A 21,246-nucleotide genomic window follows, 5' to 3' on the forward strand; every position below is an offset into this window, starting at 1 on the left:
GTGTGTGCATGCAGGTGGGTGTGCATGCATGTGTGTGCATGTGTGTATGTGCTCGTGCATGCATGTGTGTGTGCATGCAGGTGGGTGTATGTGTGTGTGTGTGTGCGTGCTTATGTGTGTGTGTAAATGTGCATGCATGCTTGTATGTATGTGGGATAACTGAGGTGCCACCTATAGCTTCACCCTCCCTGTCCTTCTTATGGACACTACCCCTCCCCGGGTGGCGGCAGAAGCTGTCATTTTATCACCTGTCCCACCTCGACCCCTCACCCAGGCAGGGAGGAACTGGGCCCTGGGATTGGCGAGTGGGACCCAGGAGCGCTAAGGCAGCGTGTTTTGGTGGCAGAAGATAAGATGTGAAGTTTGGAAGATGTTGGGCATGAAAGTCCCAGCAGGTGTGTCCACTTAGCTAAGAGGGCACCCCGAGGTGACGAAGGAGCAGAGAACCACAGGACAGAGAGCACAGCAAGGACAGAAGCCCCTGGGCCAGAGTGAGAATGGAAGAAACAACTGTCTTTGTGGCGGGAGCAAGGCTACGGGGCGGCGTGCTGGTGGCCACAGCGGTCCTCAAGGTCCTGACTCACTGCTTCTTCTCTCTCACCTGACACCCAGCTTTACTCTTGTCTACCTGCTCAGCCCTTAAGCCCAGGGGCCCCCGAGGCCCTGACTCAAATGACCATGGCCTCAAAGCTCCACCACCTGCCTGTCTCCAGCCACCAGCTGCCATCACCTCAGAAGCCGCTCGGCCCTGCACTTCCCGAAGGCCCCCTAGATGCCTACGCTGGCCCAGATCGAGTCCCTGCAACCAGATCCACCGGCCCAGAGGACATCCGGACCCACCGGCACTCCCCCTGCCAGGTCACTCCCATGGACCCCATTAACCGACTGAGCCCCCCAGGTGCCCCGACACCTGTTTTTTTACCAGCCTGCTTTCTCTTATTCTGGGAGGGGTGCTAGAAACGTGAATGAATGAGGGGAACCTCCCCTTCCCTATTTCTGAGCTGCCTCGCACCTCCGTCCACCTGCAGGCTGAGCCCCGTGCGGACGGCTTCCAGAGATGCATCACTCCTCATTCCTGTACCAGTGCTTGCAGCTGGTCCTGGACGGGGATTTGGGGAATGGGATGGACCATTCCTGGAGAATGGGTGCATAGTCTTGAGTGTTTCTTCACCACTTCCCCACCCACATGGCTCAGCTCCCCCAGGCCTGTGGCTTGGGGTCCTAGGTAGACAGCCTTTCTATTTTCCCAAATCTCTAAACACCCAGAAATGAGTGCTTCTCATACTTACCTGCACTGTAGCACATAAAACATCTAGTAGTTACCCAAATAGAGACATCTTTCCCTGTCTTTACACTGGCAAATAGCTAATTTATTTACAGACCTCAGCCTTCCTTAAAATTCTACTCTCGCTTCTGATCTGTTATTTACAGCACATATTCCCTTGGGATGGGAAGAATTACCCGCCACTGGGCCTTAAGCACCCAGTAAGCACCCAACACTCTCTCTCTAGATGCCAGAGGATGGAAGCGAGGAGCACTGCGTGTCGTGGCTAAGCCGAATCAGGTGCTCTCCCACTCATTATTACTATTATTATTAATTATGTTGTTATTATTATTTATTATTCATTTACCGCCTTCACATTGACTATTGCATTTGAGAGCATTGCCAACAACTTGGTGAAGTGGGCAAAGCAGGTGGTTCTGTAAGCCCACCAAACAGGTGGAAACAGTGAGGCCCAGAAAGGTGAAGTGGGCTGGGTGAGGTGGCCCAGTTCCTGCGTGATTGATGCAGGACTAGAACCCAGGCCTCTCTGACTCCCAGCTACCTGTGCTTGATTCAGGAGGCCTTGACTCGCTTCAGTGTGCATCTCTAACGCAGTGAACCCACCCCACCCCAGCGTCCCAGGCTGTCCCGTCTGCCCTCCTCCCCTTCTCCTAGCCTGCTCACCCCGCCCTCTCTCCTCCTGCCGTCCCCAAGCCCAGCGTGACAAGAATGCAGGAGAGGGGTATAGCCAGGTCAGGTGAGATCACTCTGCTTCTCCCTCTTGCATACCAGCCCGGCCCCGCCGCCGGTAAACGAGTAAGCGTCTGGCACTTGGAAGACTCCGCCTTGCTCCTGGGCCCGGTTTCTAGGCAGGTGGGAAATGAACAAAGCATTTTGCAGACGAGCCCACTGAGGCTCGCTGAGGAGAAGTAGATAGAATTCAGCCACGTGCCTGGTGCGCATATGCTGAAATTCTACCTGGGCTTGCTCTGGGGGACCTGGGGGAGGGAGGACTTTCCGAGGCCAGCCTTCACCCGGGCGCGTTCCTCACTTCCCTGTGCCTTTGTTATGGCCACACTTCCTCCATTTGCCACCGTGCTGGGATTGCTGGAGCAAAGCCTCAGACCCGCCTTTAGAAAGACAGGCGTCACCGACTCCAGGAAGCCTTCCTTGCTCTCCCGGCTGACTAAGATGTATCTCTCCACTGGGAATGTGCAAGGGTTTGCTCAGGCCTCGGTCACAGCTCACAGAGCTCGCTCTGGTGGCCGTCCCCTTTCTGGTCTGTGAGCTCCCGAGAGAGCACGTGGGTTCCTTGACCCTGCACGGCGCCCAGCACCTTATAGACACTCGATCCGTGTTTCGACCGAAGCTCTGCCAGTCAGCCACGGGGAGGGGACAGGAAAGGCGGTAAGAGGCGAAGCCGAATGACTGGCTCAAAAGTGGAGAACGGATGGGCGCCTGGGTGGCTCAGATGGTTAAGCGTCTGCCTTCGGCTCAGGTCATGATCCCAGGGTCCTGGGATCGAGTCCCACATCGGGCTCCCGGCTCGGCGGGGAGCCTGCTTCTCCCTCTGACCCTTGCCCCTCTCATGCTGTTTCTCTCTCGCTTGCTCTCTAAAAAATAAAATCTTTTAAAAAAAAAAAGTGGAGAACGGGGGGCAGCAAGGTCTCCTGTGGCCGCCGGGCCACGTGGAAGCAGATGAGCCATCGGGGCAAATTCTGCAAACACTTAAGCAATGGCTTTACACGCAGCTACAGACCGTCCCCGTTTTTTGTCAGTCTCTCCCAAACTTGCTCCACTATGGTATCCACAGTAACTTTTTTTCTTCTATATTAAGATATTCTGATGACGTCGTCCATCTACTTAATAACCGTGTGATAGTCAACACATGCACTAGTCTAACCTCAGTTTTTAAATCTACATAGTGGGCATTCCAACAGTCTTTCCCTCATAGACTAGTAAGAATTAAGCGCGCGCGTGTGTGCGTGTGTGTGTGTGTGTGTATACATATGTGTGTGTACATGTGCTCACACTGCTGACATCTAATTGGTGGACTTACCCCAAAGTGTAGTGAAACATTGAAATAGGGACTTTTTTTTTTCTTTGTGATTTGCAATTGTCCTTCCATAAAGGTTTTTCTGAAACATTCTGCTTTTTTTTTAAAAAAAAGATTTTATTTATCCAACAGAGAGAGACACAGCAAGAGAGGGAACACAAACAGGGGGAGTGGGAGAGGGAGAAGCAGGCTTCCCGCCAAGCAGGGAGCCCGATGCGGGGCTCGATCCCAGGACCCTGGGATCATGACCTGAGCTGAAGGCAGACACCCAGCGACTGAGCCTCCCAGGCACCCCTGAAACATTCTGCTTCTATACCTTCTGTTGTTCTGCTGTTATACCAGACTCTAGTCCTGGCTAGAACATCATTTTTTTAAAGATTTTATTTATATATTTATTTATTTATATATTCATTTATTTATAGTGCATGTGAGTGGGGGAAGGGACAGAGGGAGAGGGAGGGAGAGAATCTCAAGCAGACTCCCCAGCTGAGCACAGAGCCCGATGCAGGGCTCGATCCTATGACCCTGACATCATGACCTGAGCTGAAACCAAGAGTTGGATGCCTAACCAACTGAGCCACTCAGGCGCCCCTAGAACATCATTAAACACAGACTTAAGGTCTGTTTAAATGCAACTGATTCATAGGATAACTGCCAAGAGATTGGCCTCCTCAGGCAACCAGAGATCCAGGTACCCCCTGCTCCCCCACTGAACAGGTGGGTAAACTGAGACCCAGGGCCTGGTATGGCTTCCTCAGTCACCTGGGCATTACAGATCAGCTATGTCCGGAGCCCAGAGCACAGGCCGAGGCCTGTGGGTTCTAGACTTCCCAGAGCTTCGGGGAGGGCAGGGGGGTGCAGTGCCCGTGCCCAGCCTCCATCTGGGAAGTGGGGCAGGGGTCATGTCCACGTGTGTGCTGGGCGCCTGGTGATCTACAGTTCTGCCTGGGCACCCTGGCCACTCCCCTCCCGCCCCAGGGAAGGAATCTGGGCTGGATGATTCTGTTCAGAGACGTTACAGACATCAGGGCCATGGAACCAGGGACTGGAATGGAGTGTGTCATCCTGATATCTGGGCAGCGTGCCCTCACCTTTCTCTGTGAGCTCACCCGCATGCCAAACACGCAGGTCCTAGCTAGCTAGGCCTCCATCGGTGGACCTACAGAGTTCCCACAATAGGCCTCGCAGAGTGCCGGGTGCTGTTTGGGATGGAGGCAGAAAAGCAGGCCTTGGCTTTTCTAGGCAGGGAGAAAGGGGACTCCCAGGCAGTTTGATCTCTTGATGTGGACCCGAGCAGGGCCTACTGGCCAAGCTGGGCCAGTGGGGGAAGGGAGGAGGTGACAGATGCAGGTATGGCAGGTCCTGAGCAGAAGCCCACCCAGGTTGCAGATGAGGCTGTGGGGCTGGGGCGTCTAGAGGATCCTACTTGAAAAATTGGGGGCTGTGGGACGAGGATATGAAGAGGGTCAGCAGTCTGGGAGAAGCAAGAAATGTGTGTGTATGTGTGTGCATGGGTGTGTGTACATTTGTGTGCGTGTGTGTGTGTGCGTGCGTGTGTGTGTGTGTGTGTGTGTGTGTCTTAGGGGAGAGAACCAAGGGCCGAGGTAACCGTTCAAATAGACAGACATTTTGTCCCCTTTCCTGTGCCTGGCTGCAGGGGCTGGAGCACCAGTCTGGACGGGGACCCCAGGGGTCAGGGCTGGTTGTACAAACACTGTGGCCACCGATCCCATTTATGTTCTTCCAGAGCTGTGGCTAGAACAAGGGATTAGGAAACAGAAGGTCCAAGTTTTTAGTCTTGAGTCTGCTCATAATCTGGCTAAATGAACCTCAGCTTTCTCACATGTGGAATGGGTCTAACATCACCTAACTTACAAAGTTCACATGAAAAATACATAATATCTATCAGTAAGTGTCTCTTGTAATAATGCATAATAATAAGGCTTCACCGAGCTTGGCTCTATCTCTGTGCCCTCCTGTGTTCCCAGCAGACCTGTGCTGTGGGACCTGGGGCCTGGCATGGTCACTGCTGTGTTCCTAGGTCTCTCACAGGCCTGGCATCTGGGACAGCCACAGAGCGAGGGGGCATCTGGACGCTCCCTGCTCTCCCCTCCCCCGGACACAAGGCCATGCCATAAAAACACACTGGGGCCATGCCCCAGCTGTGGGCCACTGCCCTCATCCATCAGCTCGTTGCAGGGTCCCCAGACTGGACAATCATCTTCACCCTCCTAGCCCTCGATGGATGCCAGGCCCAAATCCATGGGCCTCGAGTGTTCCCATCTACGTACGGGTGGTCAGACAGCCCCGAGTCTAGGCGGCGGCCCCTTGATGGGTGCTGGGAGGGGGCTGTGCTCTCCACCAGCACCCACCTCTGCAAGCCTATACTTTGGCTGATCAGGACCCCTGGCCGGCGTGGGCAGCTGGGCACTGAGATTCAGGGCCTGGCCTCCCTCAGTGGCTCCCCTCCACTGTGGCCGACTGGTCTGAACTCAGGCATCCCCGGTGCAGCCCCATATTGCTCAACAAGCATCCCCGCCTGCCCCCACCTGCTGTGCCTCCCTGGCCTTACCCGTGCGTCTCCTGTGGGAGTTCACCCCAGGGCAGAGTGTGTCTGTGGCAGCCAGTGGGTGTGGGCCGAAGACTCACACAGGTCTCACCCTGTCATTAACAAGCAGGGTTCTTCCCTCCCAAACCAGGGCAGAGATCTGGGTCAGCATCTGCCCAGCTGGTCTCAGCCCTCCCCACGATGGGACCACGGCCCTCGCCTCAGCCCCTCCTGCTGCCATGGCCGCATTCCCATCTGCACCCCTCAGTGAACAGAGCCTGACAGTGAGGCCTCTCGCCTCATCCAGTCACTCGGTGGATCTGGCCCAGATGCATTGCGACAGACAGGCCTGCCTCCCTGGCAGAGGGAAGGTGGTGGTTCATGGCCTCCCGCAGGGGCTCTTCCTGATTCTAGCAGCTCTGGAGCCCCACATCTCCACGGCCTGGTGGATCTGGTCTGTGAGTGGATCAGGATGTGGCTGACCCAGGCCTGTCAAAGAGCCAGTGGCCCCTCTTTTCTATAAGGTTTCGCTGGGCCATCTGCTCTGTACAGCTTTGAGGATGCGAGTCATGTCTTTGCTAAAAGTAGCATCCTGAAGGAAGAGAAACACTGTCCATTACTGTTGGTACTGTGGTCACATGGGACCTATTATGGAACGTCACTAAGTGGGGAAGGAATATTTGCATGATTTTTCTGCTCATTAGAATTAGAGAAAGCCAAATTGAAAACAGGTGTAGGGGCACCTCGGTGGCTCAGTCGGTTGAGCATCTGACTCTTGATTTTGGCTCAAGTCATGATCTCAGGGTTGTGGGATCGAGCCCCACGTTGGGCTCCCTGCTCAGCATGGAGTCTGCTTGAGATTCTCCCTCTCCCTCTGTCCTTGCTTGCACAGTCTCTCCCTCTTTCTCTCTCTCAAAAAAAATAAAATAAAATCTTAAAAAAAAATAAACAGGTGCATTGGGCTCATCGCTCTTGCATCCTGGGATCAGTGGGTTTGAGGGTAAGAATTTCATTTTATTTTAAATCTTTTAAAAATGAATTCTTAGGGAATACCCATCCCTTAAAGACAACTCGGAAAATGCAGAAACGTCAGGAGGGGGAAACCACCCATCATTTCATTGCCCTAGCGCAACAGGCAGGCGGAAAGCAATTTGTCATTTTCTTGAATGATCAAACACTTTGATGTGAGTCTTTGATTCCTACTAATCCCAACAGAAACTATGTATTTCATTGTTTCTCTTCCCCCAAAAGAACTCCATGCCAGCTAAGGTAATGGAACTGATCATTGTAGAGTGCTGGAGAAATAGCAAAAGAAAGAAATGGGGGATAACAGGAATGACCCTAAGAAACCCAGCTATCAACCTCTTCCCATCAATGACAGCAGTGATGTTTGGGTTGACTATTTAATAGTAATCTACCTGTAGAACACTCCAGGTTCCAGATCCACAGTGATTGGGAAATGCGCTAGTTGCAAAAGATATAAATGGACTTCGTTAGAAAAGCCACAGCCCAGCAGGTGTGGTCTAAATATTGCGAGGCTGCCTCCGGGGATGAGGAGAAACCCCTGAGGAAGTGGTGTGGTCATTGCTCCCAGAGTCTCCATCACCTGCCCACTCTGGCCGGCTATTTCTATTGGCCTTTGGTCTACTTTACCAAGAGGCTATGGAAGTAAAAATAATAAAGCAAGAAAAGTAGATCCCTTTGGCTGGCTCAGTGGATTTCTCCTGAATGTACTGTGAGTATCCAGTGTTGTTGGTTGGTTGCTTTTTGTCTACTCCGTGCAAAGTTGTGGGAGGATTCAGTGCAGTCCCAGGGTGGGTGTCTTGAAGGAAATTCTGGAGGATTTCCAAATTGGGAAACCCTTCTCTTGAGGAGTGTGTTGGGCATTTTGGCGAGCCCTGATTCGTTTTCATGGATGTCGATCCCCAGTGCTTTTCTAGAGGAAAATCCTTGGTGAGAATGGAATGGGGGTTGTCCCGGGAGATAAGGGGGTCCTTCCTCTTCAGGTCTGCCCCTGCGCTGTGGCTTAGGCTATGCCCAGCCTTGTCTGTGAGCTGTTTGTCTATCTTTATCTCTCCCTGAGGACAGAAGCTATATCTAACAACTCAAGATTTTGGGGAAGAAAGGGAGGCCAAGCAGCCAGGCCCACGTACTGTTGCAGAATTGCCTTAATGAGTTGGATTTCCACTCTGATCCATCAAAATGCATGGCGTGACCTCAGATAGCTCCCTTGTCTTCTGGGCCTCCCTTTCCCCTTTATGGCACGAGTGGCCCTGAACTTGATGGTGGCTCAGCCTTTCCAACCCATGCAATCCCTCATCCTGGAATGAAGTCACTGAAGGCAGGAGGAATGGGCCAGATAAAGAGCTGGAAAGTGCATGAGGATTTGGAGAAGTCTGTGGGGCTGGCGGGGGACATTGCCCCTCAGGAAAGAGAGCTCCACGTGTGGGCTCCAGGGAAGGCTGAGGGTGGGCACATAGTGAAGGCTCCAAATATTTCTTAAAAGGATGAAGACAGAAATCTCCATGGCAAATGTAGAGGTGAGACTGTTGACTCGTGTCCCACCCTCCTTGTTTCCCAGGAAGGAGGACAAAGTCTACTGCAATACTCATTGGATTTTGTTCCTGGGTCTTCTCTCACGTCCAGCAGGAGAGGGAGGATATGTCTTCCCACCACTTAGTTCTAAACCTGCTTCAAAAAATAATCCTAATATGTCTAGTGCAATCTCCCCTTAAAACATTATCAATCCTTTAAAATAGGTGGACCCCAGCCCATAGCTGGGACGTCCTCAAGCCCAGGGCTTTGGTGCTGGTCTTTTGGGGTGCCAAGGCATATCTTTAGGAAGGGGCCTCAAACCCTGTAGTCCAAGGGAGGGCATTGAGTTTATGCAAGGGCTGTGCCCTCCATGGAGAGCTCTGGAAAGGACTGGAGGGAAACTGGGGTCTCAGGAGTTCTGGGGTTCCTCAAGGCAGGACAGGACACCACTGTCCAGCCTTGCAGGAAGAGGCCCCTCCCTGAGCAGGGGGCACTGTGGCTGGCTGGCAGTCACTCATTAGGGCTCAAGCCGCTGAGGAGGGGAACCTGTCCAGAGCACCCTAAGCTTTTTAGTCTCACTGGTTTGAGGACCGAGACTGCATGAGCTTTTCCTCGCCCCAAACCACCATGTGCGGAGTGGTTCTGATTCCTTCCGGGGCTCTGTTTGCTGCTGTCTTGTTTTCCCAAACTACCAGTGAGAGTCAGAATGAATGGACTTCCAGGATTCTTGTTGAAAGTGCTAGCCTATCCCTCTCTCCCCTGCCTCAGTCTCTTCGATTGGCTGATTCCCATTACGAAGCTCATCAGGACAGTGTGGGAGGTGAAAGCAGAGCCCCTCCCCGGGGACTCCCTCCGCGTGCAGACCCAGGGTGCCCACGCCGCTCGTTCAGAGGGCTCCTCGCCCGGCTTGGATCTGTCTTCAGGAGGAATGACTCCTGAGTCAGGTCCATATTATTTCATCTATTCATAAGAGAAAGGGATCAATTCCCCAAATGAAAAGGGAATGTGGGAGCAGGAGAGTCAGAGACGAGTTGCAAGGCGGATGGTAGCTTTATCCACCCCATGTGGCCCCCACCAGGCTCAGGTCCTATCTTGCTCTTTTTCTTCCTGATTGTGTTTATTTATTTTATTAGGGTGACAACAACACACACACACACACATGCACACACTCCAAACTAAAAACCGACAAAGAATTGCTCAACGTGGGCAGTCTATCAATTTAGTGGGAAATAACCAGTTGCTCAGCTATTTTAATGAATGGAATAAAAGTTAGCCTCCTCAGGCATTTGGGACTGGTACGCATCTAACAAGTTTGAATCGAGTTCGGAGCCTGTGATGACGAATGGAGAGGCCCAGAAATGGGGCTAGTGTGGGCTCTTTGGGGGAAGAAAGGCCAGGCTATTGGGACTCTGTGGGACAGGGCAGGGGGCTGGTGGGGAACCCCGTGACACAAGCCCAAGGAGGCGGGCTGAGACCCGGCCAGGATGTGGTCCTTGTCTCCACCGCCAAGGCCAGCGAGGTGATTAGCAGCATCTAGTGGGGAGGAGGCCAAAGTATCACTCCCCTTGCCCATTTAGTAGATGAAGACACTGGGGCTCGAAAGGGTTGACAGACTTCTTCTGGGCCACCTCACAGACACACAAGCAGGAGAGGACCAATATCCAGACTTTTAATTCCATAATCAGTTCTTGTTCCAAAAACTTGGAGAAGTAGAAAACACTTTTAGGGGCCACTGACCGAGCAGTGTGTGTGTGTGTGTGTGTGTGTGTGTGTGTGTGTGTGGGTGGGTGGGTGGGTGTGCTGTCCATGCCAGAAGCTTCCAGCAGCTTCCCTCCTCTGCTGCAGGTTATGCGGGTTCTGGCCCTGTGCCTGGACCCACACTCTGCTCCCAGCAGGTTACCCAAAGGCTTTGCATCTCCGCTGGCTGGTGGTGAACCTACTGTTGAGATTGTTCTCTCCGTACCTTGACGGAGGCGGCTAGCTTCCCTACTCCCGGGTGTTGGGAATTAGCTCCCAGGCAGACACCGTCTACTCTGAATACAAGAAGCTTCTATTTTTATTTCTTTTATTTTTTCCCCCCCAAATTTTATTTAAATTCTAGCTAGTAATCATATAGCGTGAAATTGGTTTCAGGAGTAGGATTTCGTGATTCATCACTTCCGTACAACACCCAGGGCTCATCCCAACAAGTGAAGCTCCTATTTTCAAACCAGGCCGACTCTGTAAAGAGTCCAGCCCACTAAACTGAGAGATCGAATCCTTTCCATTTTTAATTTTCTTTCCTTTATCTGAAACATCCTCAGGGGCTTTACAAATCTTGCCTTCTAAAACTTATCTTCAGACAGTCCCTAGAGCCCTTGTCCATCACCAGCTACGTTTAATTTTTACTAAAATCTATGTCACTAGGAGTGGAAGGTGCTGAGAGATCACCTAAGCTCAGAGAGGGGGCGTCCTTTTTGAGTGTCACACAGCAGAGAGGCGTGTGAGAGCAGAGCCCAGAGTCCTCACTGCTTGGTAGTCCTGGGATTTTTTGAATACACACTTGTATTTGTTAGGATGCTTTTGGCCTCGTGTAGCTGACTATGTAACTCACACTAGCACTGCTGGAAGTCTAGAAGTAGGGTGGGTGGGCTCCGGGTTCACCTAATCTGTGGCCCCAGCTCCAGTTTCTCTGCAAAGCCCTGCATGCATTCACACCTTCCTGCCCCAGACATCCAGAGAAAGAGAGAGGGCAGCACCCCACTACACCAACAAAGAGCCCCGAAATTCACCTTCCTTGGATCCCTGAAGTCCTGTGCCCCTCCCTGAACAGCTCTCAGGGCTGAACCTCACTGTGACCTGGTTGGATTGGGTCCAGCTCCTGAACCACCCCCTTGGACCTGGGGAGGAGGCCCTGCCCCTGAGGCACGTGGGCAGTCTAAGGAGGGGGAAACACCTAGAAAAATAAAGTTTCATGAGGAAGATGGAAGCAACGGGTAAGATCCACTAGAATTTTCAAACCCTGGGTCAGAGCCTCTTTGAAGAACCTGACCTCTGTGCTGAGGGCTGTGTCCACAGGACCTGGCATAGAGGGTTTGAGGGCACAAAGAACTTGCGGATTTGGGGCACTCCCAGGCACAGGTCCCATGCAGGTGTTCATTCATCCTCTCATTCAGTCAACTGGAAAGAGCCTACTCCGTGCCGGGCACCAGGGATTTAGCTGCGTGGACCCTATTGGTGCCGGGCCCAGTTCCCCCAGGCTGGTGGTGATGTGTGGGTTAGTTGCTAACAGCTCACAGCTTCCCTCCCCAATCCAGAAAACTGCCTTCGGTGAGTAGGAGCTAACTGAACCCAGGAAGTTCTACCCCAGGCCCCAGGTCTCCTGGGGGCAGACCATAGCTACTGACCACTGTCCAAAAGGCCTGTATCCTCATCCCACAGGGTCGATGCTGCCCTGTGGTTGATGCTCCAGAGCCCTCTCCCGTGGATCAGGCCAAGTCTCCATATTACAAGGGGTCAGATCCTTGCTCAGTTCCTTCCCTTTCTGTCCTGCTTCCCTCACTTCCTGAGAAGTTTCTCCTATACGGGCAATGCCTGAATCCCCATTTCAAGCTCTGCTTCTCGGGAATCCAATCTAAGACAACCATGAACAGCTTTTACCATTGAGGATTACACTATTTCCCGTGGATGTAAACAGAGATGTAAATTACAGGAGAACCCATAGTAATAACAAAGGATCAAGTGAAAAAATCTGCTTTCATTTGACACATAAATTGGTGTAAAAATCATTGACAGTACCATGTCCAACTAGAGAAATCAACAGGCTTTTTAGAATATCATACTTTTGGCAGATCTCTATAGCCTTAGGACTAGAAATGAAGGGAAAACCGAAAATGAAAGTTATGTGCCCCCAAAACCCAGTCTTGTTGGGAGATTCTGAGCTGAGAAGTGGCGACAGGAGCAGAAGTCCTGGAACCAGCAGATTTGGCTTTTCGTCTCTATCACACTGCCTCTCTTCCTGGAAAAAGCATAGGGAAAGAGGTTTATGAGAGACCTGGGTTCTCCTGGGATGTGATTTGGACAAAGGGCTTTATTTCTGCAAATTAGTCAGGATTCTTTTGGTTGTAAGGGAAAAAAATCCAACTCAAGCCAGCCAACCCTAAAAGGGAAATGTATTGGCTCTTATAACTTGGAGAAACAGAAGTGTGTGAGCTTCAGGTAAAGCTTGATCCAGGGACTCCAAAGATGTTGCCACGTATATTTCCCCATTTTTCTCTTTCCATCATAGGGGCAGTGGGTTGTTTTGTTCCTTTTTTCTGCTAACCTCAAGTCTACTACTCAACAGGACAATCTCCAAGGAAAATGAACCCCTTGCTGGGCCTGGGCCTACTTTTGGCTGGCCTTCTCACTGTGGAAGGTCTTCTGAAGTCCGACTTCCCTCTGGGACCACAGTTTCGTGGACCTGTGAGCCAGATCCAGTCATGGAAGGGAAGGAGGGCAGCCCAGGAGCTCACAAAGCGAAACACAGACTTCAGCTGCAAACTTTATAGGAAGCTGGCCTCCAATAGTCCCAACAGGAACATCTTCTTCTCCCCCTTGAGCATCTCCACAGCCTTCTCCATGCTGTCTCTGGGTGCCCAGGACTCCACCCTGGATGAGATCAAGAGGGGCTTCAACTTCAAGAATATGCCAGAGAGAGACCTTCATGAGGGCTTTCATTACCTCATCTACAGGATGAACCAGGGGAGCCAGCACCTCGAGCTGGACCTTAAAAATGCCTTGTTCATCGACGAGAAGCTGCAGCCACAGAAGAAGTTTCTGACAGATGCCAAGAACCTGTACAATGCAGACACTGTCCCCACCAACTTCCAGAACTTGGAAGATACTCGGAAGCAGATCAATGACTATGTCAGTCAGAAAACCCAGGGGAAAATCAACAACCTGATCAAGAATATAACCCCTGGCACTTTGATGCTTCTTACAAATTGCATTTTCTTTCGAGGTAAGGCTTGGGGCATGTTGGTATGGAAAGGATAGGATTTCCAGTAGACTTGGATTAAAGACCTGGTTGGCCACGTGCTTGCTCTGCGACCTTGAATTCATATATAATTAATCTTTCAGAACCTCACTTGTCCTATGTAAAATGAGTGCCTTTATATGTAACTCATAGGGCAGTTGTTGGGACTCAAAGTAAAAATGCATGAGAAATGAATTTGAGGAAGTCTACATTATTCTCCATATGTGCATTTTCATTAGTACTGATTATCCTAACACAACTTTGGTTGTAGAGGTTGGAGTGACTTTCTTTTCCTCATTTCTTAAGATGAGGAAAGTGTAACATGGAGAGAGATTAATGGACTTAGAGTTACAAAGCCGGGACTAGAACTCACTTCTATTGACCCATTGGCTGTGCACTTTATGTTAGTCCAAGTAGACACCCAGGACGGTGATTGTGTTGGTGGTGATGATGATGATGTTCATTTTGGTGGATGCATTGGCCTCCTTGTCACATTCTATAGATTGCCCAAGTCTGAGGGTGAGAGACTAAAAAAAAGATGAAAAAATATTCCCAAATCCAAGCTTCAACCCTCCCCGCCTACCACACTCCCCCACTCACCTGCCCCATGCACACACAAAGGTTGGCCAGGGTGGGGGAGAATCAGAGGCCAACAGCCCTCAGGTCAGGCCAGATCTCTGCTGGGCTGTCAGGGACATGGTCCTGAATACGGAAGTTCAGTTCTCCCAAAATCCACAGTGAGACTGATGGCATAGAGGAAAAGAGCAGAGGGAGAGAAGAGAATCTGGAGTTTTCCAAAGTCCCCACATCACTTAGATTGCAAAAGCAATGGCAACAGTGAGGCTGATGATGACTAGCATCCACTCAACACTCACTGTACAAGGTCACTGAGCTGTCCTGCCTTTCCCACTCAGCCACACAGCAGCCTTATGAGGTACCCATCAAAATCTTCATTCTTCAGACAAGGACACTGAAGTCCAGAGAGGTTAAGACACTTGTCTAAGGTCATCCTTTCACAACAGTGAAGCCAGAGTTGAATTCAGGGACTTGGCCCTCAGGCCCCCTACTGGGGGCTCTGAGGTTGGCAGGTGCGAAAAGACCCAGGTCCAAGTTTATGCCCAATGGCATCAAAGAGTTCCTAGGGTGAAAAAGGAGGGGTCCAAACACCCAGCTTTGAGTGTTTGCTGCTCTTCAGCAGGTTCCCAAGAGCAGCCTGTTCCATTGGTTTTCTCATTCCTACATGAGAGCAGCTACTCCAGGCCTGACTTAGAATCGAGTATTTTTCACTCACACCAGACCCAAATAACTCCCACTAAGTATAACCCAGACCTCTCTGCTGGAACACAATCTGCGGGTTCTCTCAGCCTCAGGAGCACCTGGGCTTCAGGCAGTCCACGGTACCCTCTCAGCTCAGCAGCCCTGGTCGTGGCTACTTTGGGAACAATCAGACCCATGCCCATCTTACCAGGAGTTTCCAGGGCCTGGCACAAAGAGCAAGGATTCCTGGAGACCTGCCCTGGCAACCCAGAGCATCCAAATGCCCTCCTTGAATCCATGTGGACAGAGACCAGTGCTTACCTGGGTCCAGTCAACCCTTCCCTTTCGGGACACTCATGCCACTTTGTCTTTCTTCACTCCTAAGCCAGGTGGCAACATGAATTTGATCCAAAAGCAACTAAAGAGGAAGACTTCATTGTGGATGGAAACAAGCGAGTGAAGGTGCCCATGATGTTCCATGGGGGCATGTATGAAGCCGGCTATGATAAACAGCTCTCCTGCACTGTTCTGGAAATGCCCTACCAGGGCACCATCACTGCCACCTTCATCCTTCCTGACGAGGGCAAAATGAAGAATGTGGAGGTGGCCTTGAAGAGGGACACTCTTGACAGATGGAAGAAATTAGTCACACGAAGGTACGAGGGGGCCTGGCATATGCAGCTGCTTCCTTCTTCCTGCCTTCCCTTCCACTCTTTGCTTCTTCTAGCCCAGATTTATTGACCTCTGACCCCATGGCCAAGTCCTATTCTGCGCTCCATGATGAACTTGTGTTTTGGTAGGAAGTAGACCAGAAGACAAGTCACAGGAATATAGTGAAGCTCTTGCTTGTAGAGGGAGATGCTTATATCATGAGAGTAGAGTGGACAGAGCAAAACCATGGTCCCTGGTGGTGGTGGTGGCGGAGGGGGGCACCACGGAGCAGGGAGCATCGGAGCTAAGTCTTCAAGGCCCAACAGTGGCACGTGGGGACAGAAGAGGAGTCATGGAATCCCAGGCAGAAAGGAACCACGAGGACAACCACGGCTGTCAGAGGGAGCTGTTTATTGTACACGGAATCATGTTTTCAACTGTAATATCACAACAAAACCAGCGAAGTGTGCTCCAAATAAGTTATAATAGTTGAAGGACCAAAGTCCTTATTGACCAAATTGACCAAATTGACCAAAGTCAGTATTTTAAAAAAGAAACCATAAAATTAGAACAGATTTAAGATGAGCCAACAGAATTCTTCTCAGGCACTTGCTTACCAGTCGATTTTCTTGAGAAGGGTCAGGGCTGGGGCTTGCAGGGTTGACTTGGGTAGGAGTGGTGTCGGGATGGCCTCCTCCCTGCTCTGCATACTCTCTCTTCCGCCTTGCCCTCACCCCTGTTCTCCACCCAACAGGTCTTCACCAAGAGCTTCTGCCATGGCTGACACGCTGTTGGGAGCCAGGGAGGGTTCTAGGGGAGGTAGATAGGATGCTAGGACAGAGCTGGGCTGCCGTGGGTGCTCTACCACACAAAACACATCCTTGGGGGAACGGCAGAACACATCTTGGATATCTCAATTGAGCCGAAAACTCCATAAAAGAGAAATTCCGGTTCTGAATGCTTCAGATAAAGTCGCTGTACTTGGGGGGATGGGGAGAAGCAGCAGGCTACATGGCAGGTCATCCCAAGAGGGCTGCTAGGCTTGGGGTCTGCACAGCATCCCCCGATCCTCCCTGCTACAAACCCAGTCTGGCGGTAGTCTTGGCCCCGAGGGCTGCAGAGGGGCTTGGCACAGCAACATGGAGTACCACTTGCCGGCCCCAGAGCTGCACCCCATGGGAAATTGGCAGGAATAACTTGGAGATGAGGATGCTGAGTCCCCCTAATCCAACTGGAGGGTCTCAAGTCATCATAATTTGAATCCTAAAGGAAATGTGACCTTACAGAGCCCACATTGCATGAAGCCAGGACTTGTGGATAAAGTGGGGGTAGAGGGAGTGGACCCCCCTTTCCCTTCACCTCGCATAATACCCCTCATTCCCCAAGACACCTCTGTGAACTCGGAAACTGTAGGGCACAGGCGGGAAACCACCAGTCTCCTTGGCAGCTCATTTCACTCAGAAGAAATGACCCAGCTTGCCTGACGCCTTTGCCTCCTTCAGAGTTTCTCAAATCTTCCCTAACCTCAGCATTGCTGATACCCCCAAGCTGATCTGTATTTTTCTCCACTGCACGCACTGTCTTCTTATACACGGACTCCCAGTCTATGTATCGATGATTACGGGATGCTTTTCATCGTATGGATTTTCTTGTCTGTCTTCCCTGCTAGAGCATGCACCCAAGGGCACGGGTTATGCTTCTTCTGTTCACACATGCATCTAAGCATCCGATTTGTAGAGAGGAGGCACTTAATTTGTTGAGCAAATGAATGAGTGGAAAGGTAAGTCTGGGAATCATTGGGCCAATGGCCAGTATTTAAAGCCATGACACTGAATGAGGTTCCTCTGGAGGGAGGAAAGACAGAAGAGAAGACGACCGAGGGGGTGAGGCTTGGAGGATCACAGACAGTCCAGGTGGGCGATGAGATGGTTCTGGCAGAGGGTGAGCGAAGGAGTGGCCGGTGAAGGAGGGGAAGATGGACTTGGGTTGGAATGCTTCAAGGTGGAAAAAGGGGATCCACTCTGAGAGCTGTCTCTTGGGTCAAGCAAGCTGAGCTCAGCCGTGGCCCTGGAAAGTGGAAGGTGGAGGGCAAAGAACCAAGTGGAGTGGGCTGCGGCAGTTGTGGGAGGAAGTGGAGATCTCTGGCAGAGACAACTCCTTTCTGCTATGAAAGAAAGAAAAGGAATGGGCTGGAAGCTGGAGAAGTGACTTGGGGCCAGTGGAGATGTGTTTGATCTTGTTTTGTAGGATATCAATTATCGGAGAACATGGTCTCCTCCTGAGGGTGATCAGGCAGACACCATTCATGATGGATGGCGCAGAACAGAGAGGAATGCAGGCAGGGGCGAGGTCCTGGATAGGCAAGAAGAAACAGGGCTCAGGGCCAGGGAGACAGGAACCCAGGGTCCACAGGTTTCCCGGGACCACTGATCCCAGCCCCCACGGCGGGGAGGCCCATCGGGTCCCACCCACGGAGGATGTGAAGCTGCTAACTCAAGGGCAGAAGGAGGAACACCTGCTGGTCAGGGACTCCTGAGCGCCCACATGCATTTGCTTTACACTTTTACTGCCCCGTCTGCTGTGATTATCACCATCGTTTCGCCCAAGTGGCTTAGGGAGGGGAGATCATTTGCTCCACGTCACGGAGCTCATGAGAGTCAGAATGCGTTTGAGCTCAGTTCTACCTGGTTTCAGATCCCAGGCCCTTGCGGCCTCTGGCATCCAGCCTGCTGGGTCAGGACTGGCTCAGGGCTTGGCCGAGGCCAGGACTGTGAAGGGGACGACACCTCTGTGTCTGCAACCAAAGGGGCCCTGAAACAGTGGGGACTTGAGACCATTTCTATGGGTGAGGGCTCTGGGGAGGGTATGCTAGGAAGAACGGACACAGTTCAGAGATCATAGGTGTTTTGAAGCCAGGGTCCCGGGGTCAGAGTCCCTCCTCATTGTGGGGTCAAAGAGAGGGTCTGAGACCTCTGGGGCTGGGAAGACCAAGGTCCCATTCATCACCTCTCCTGCGGCCTGCCCAGGAAAGCAAGGAGACCCTGCCACTCACCTGTCACCCCCATCTCCCCAGGGTCGTAGACGTGTCCCTGCCCAGGTTCTCCATCACTGGTAACTATGACCTGAAGAAGATGCTCTCCTACCTGGGTATCACCAAAATCTTTGAGGAGCATGGTCATCTCACTCGGATCACCCCTCATCAAAGCCTGAAAGTGGGTAAGGTAAGCCTGCCCGGCCCGGATGCCACCCCACCCGCAGGGAGCCTTCTTGCAGCCCTGGGCCAGAGCCACTGTCCCAGCAGCTGAATGAGCCGGGTCTGGTCCTGCCAGTCAGGCTGGGCACCGGTCCAGCACTGTCCCTCACCAGCCTTGTCACTCTGGGACAATCACATCACTTCCCCAAGCCTCATGTTTCCAGTCTTTAAGCTCCTGGTCCCATTTTGGAGGTCGATTCTGTGCAACAAACAAGTGATCAAGGCCTGGCACATTTATTGGTCCTAGAACCAGTCTAGGTCTGACCCAGAGCCTCTCCCAAAGACCTCACGGGCTTGTTGGGAGTAAGTTGCAAACATGTGCATGACCAAGAGATGAACCAGCCATGGGCCCCAGGGTTTTCAGCAAGGCTGAGCACCTGCCGGCTGGGGGCAGAGAGGACCATATGGGGTAGGGTCCCCAGGTTGAGCAGATATAATACAGGACACCCAGTTAAATTCGCATTTCAGGCAAGTGACCAATAATTTCTTTAGTCCAAAATATTGCATGGAATAGACTTACACTAAAGATATTCATCGTTTATCTGAAATTCAAATTTAATGGTCCATCTCCTATTTCACCTGGCAACCCTACTTTTAGGTTAAAAGGGCACTGGGGGTGGGGAGACTGCAAGGAGCAGAGGTAGGTGTGGGGAGGATCTCCCAGTAGGGGGAGCAGCATGGCCAGAGGCTGGGATGGGGGAGAGCTTGGCATCATGGGCAGTGGGGATCGGCGCCTTCTAAGTGGGAAGTTCGAGCCAGTCTGGGAGAGATCCCAGTAGGCACTGATTCAGATTTATTTTCCAATTTGCAAGAGGAAGAAAAACAGTAGAATTTTCTCCCTTTTAACATAGACTTCCCATAAATAGTCAGTGCCAGCTACCCCTTTCCGGGGGCCTTTACTCAGTTCCACGGCTCATTTCTTTTCTGCAGTTAGGTGTGCCCATGGCTGTGATTGCCAATGGCTCCTGGCTGGCCTGCTAGTAAAATTGTTAGGATTTTGTAGAATGGAATGAAATGCATCAGTATGTGCAGAAACTTCCATGTCCTAGGGTGAATCACTGCGTCACAGATGTGGGTGCCCCGGGGTAGATCTGACATCTCAGTCATCTCTGATGCCCCCCCTCCCATTTGGTTCCTTTCTCACCATCCCCCAGGAAGCTAAGAGGAATGTGAGCAGGACTGGAGGCTTCCTGGTGGGGACGTCACCACGTCCCTTCCATCTAGCTAAGGCTCCGCAGACTCTTTCTGCCATTATGCTGCTCGGCACTTCCCTGTAATTCATGGAAGGATAGCGCACCCCACTCCATCCTCCCTGCTGCAGCTGAGGCTCCCCCAGCCGCATCGGTCCCTTCACGCTGAGTCTGCTTGTCCCGCATCCTTCCAGCAATGACAGCAGAAGGAGCCTGGGGCGCCTGGCACCAGCCGGGTTACTGCTGTGCTGGGCCACCCTGGCTGAGGCTTTTCCCTCTCTGGGCCTCTCACTGTCCTTGGCCCAGAGTGGCTTGGCGACACCCTCGATCCTGATTCCCGCAGGCGGTGCACGAGGCGGTGCTGAAGATGGATGAGAAGGGTACAGAAGGTGCGGCCGGCTCCGGAGCCCAGACGCTGCCCATGGAGATGCCGCTCTCCATCAAGCTGAACAAACCCTTTCTGGTGTTTATTAGGGATAGCGTCCTGCCCACCATCATCTTCTTGGGAAAGATTGCTAATCCTACTGGGGAATAAGGGGGCGTTCCAGCTCCTTGCGGGCCCCAGCGGCAGCCTGGGACTGAAAATGTTTCATCTGCCTCAAATTGGGATCCCAGGACCTTTTAATCTAATCCCACATCTTCATGAGCTCCCAAGACCACCATCCAAACAGGCAGCGCCGCTGGCTCTGGGAGCTCCTGTGCACCCCCACCCCGTCCCCATCCTCCCTCAGCCCCCTCCCTGCCCGGTCCAGCGTCACTGGGCTTAGATGCCCCACCCCCACCCACTTGGATGGCTGTGATCTTCTCTCCCCGGAGAGGCAGAGGGGCTTTGTGATTTAATAAACACCCCCAGTTCTGCTGGCTGTTGGTGGATAATTTGGGGAAGCTATGAGACAAGGCAAGTACCTGGGCTTTGGAGTGAGAGAGACCTGGGTTCAAATCTTAGGAACAAAGCGTCTTTGGGAGAGCCACATATCTCCTCGGAGCCTCTATTTCTGTATTCCTGAAACGAGGACAGGGATACTCCCCTCTGGGGCTCTGAAGAAACTAGCACGCTGCTTTAGAAAAGCTAGTTCCGCTTGGTGAGACCCTAGCCTTGGGTCTTTGGTATGTGAGCTACAAAGTCATGTCCCCCCAGGGTCCACATGGGAGTTCGCTGGGCTCAGCCAGGCATCCAATCAGATGGCAAAGCGGAGGTGGGGCTGGCCCGGCATTAGAGGGATGGAGCCTGGAGTAGAAGCGGCTAGGATCCATTGCCAGGTTTGCCTGATTCCAGAGCCCGCCAAGAAGAGTCTGGGGTTTGGACCTGTTAGCAAGCTCAGCTGAAGAGTGAATGGGGTCCCTGCGCCTGCCCTGGAAAACGTGGCCCTGCAGGGTCTGCCCATGACCACTAGGGGACGCCTGATCATGCCACAGGGAGCCCTCATTGCCTGCAGCTGATTCCTTTGCCTCCTGCCATGAATCCCCGCTGCCCGAAGTGTTTGAGAGGAGGGGCC

At 52.2% G+C, this 21,246-nt stretch overlaps 1 protein-coding gene across 2 annotated transcripts; it reads left to right on the forward strand.

The window, feature by feature from the left end:
* Positions 1-7,395: 7,395 nt before the first annotated feature.
* On the forward strand, positions 7,396-20,611 carry SERPINA12 (serpin family A member 12). Of its 2 annotated transcripts, none has more exons than XM_021679669.1 (5): positions 7,396-7,603; positions 12,728-13,384; positions 15,042-15,312; positions 18,381-18,528; positions 20,094-20,611. In XM_021679669.1, exons 2-5 carry the CDS (start codon positions 12,745-12,747, stop codon positions 20,283-20,285), a joined length of 1,251 nt encoding a protein of 416 aa, XP_021535344.1. In that variant the 5' UTR covers positions 7,396-7,603; positions 12,728-12,744; the 3' UTR covers positions 20,286-20,611. The 2 variants fall into 2 exon arrangements, with proteins under 2 accessions (XP_021535344.1, XP_021535345.1); XM_021679670.1 differs by having other exon boundaries at positions 18,381-18,523; positions 20,094-20,218.
* Positions 20,612-21,246: the final 635 nt, after the last annotated feature.

This window comes from Neomonachus schauinslandi, chromosome 9, assembly GCF_002201575.2.
Source record: "Neomonachus schauinslandi chromosome 9, ASM220157v2, whole genome shotgun sequence".
NCBI classification, from domain to species: domain Eukaryota; kingdom Metazoa; phylum Chordata; class Mammalia; order Carnivora; family Phocidae; genus Neomonachus; species Neomonachus schauinslandi.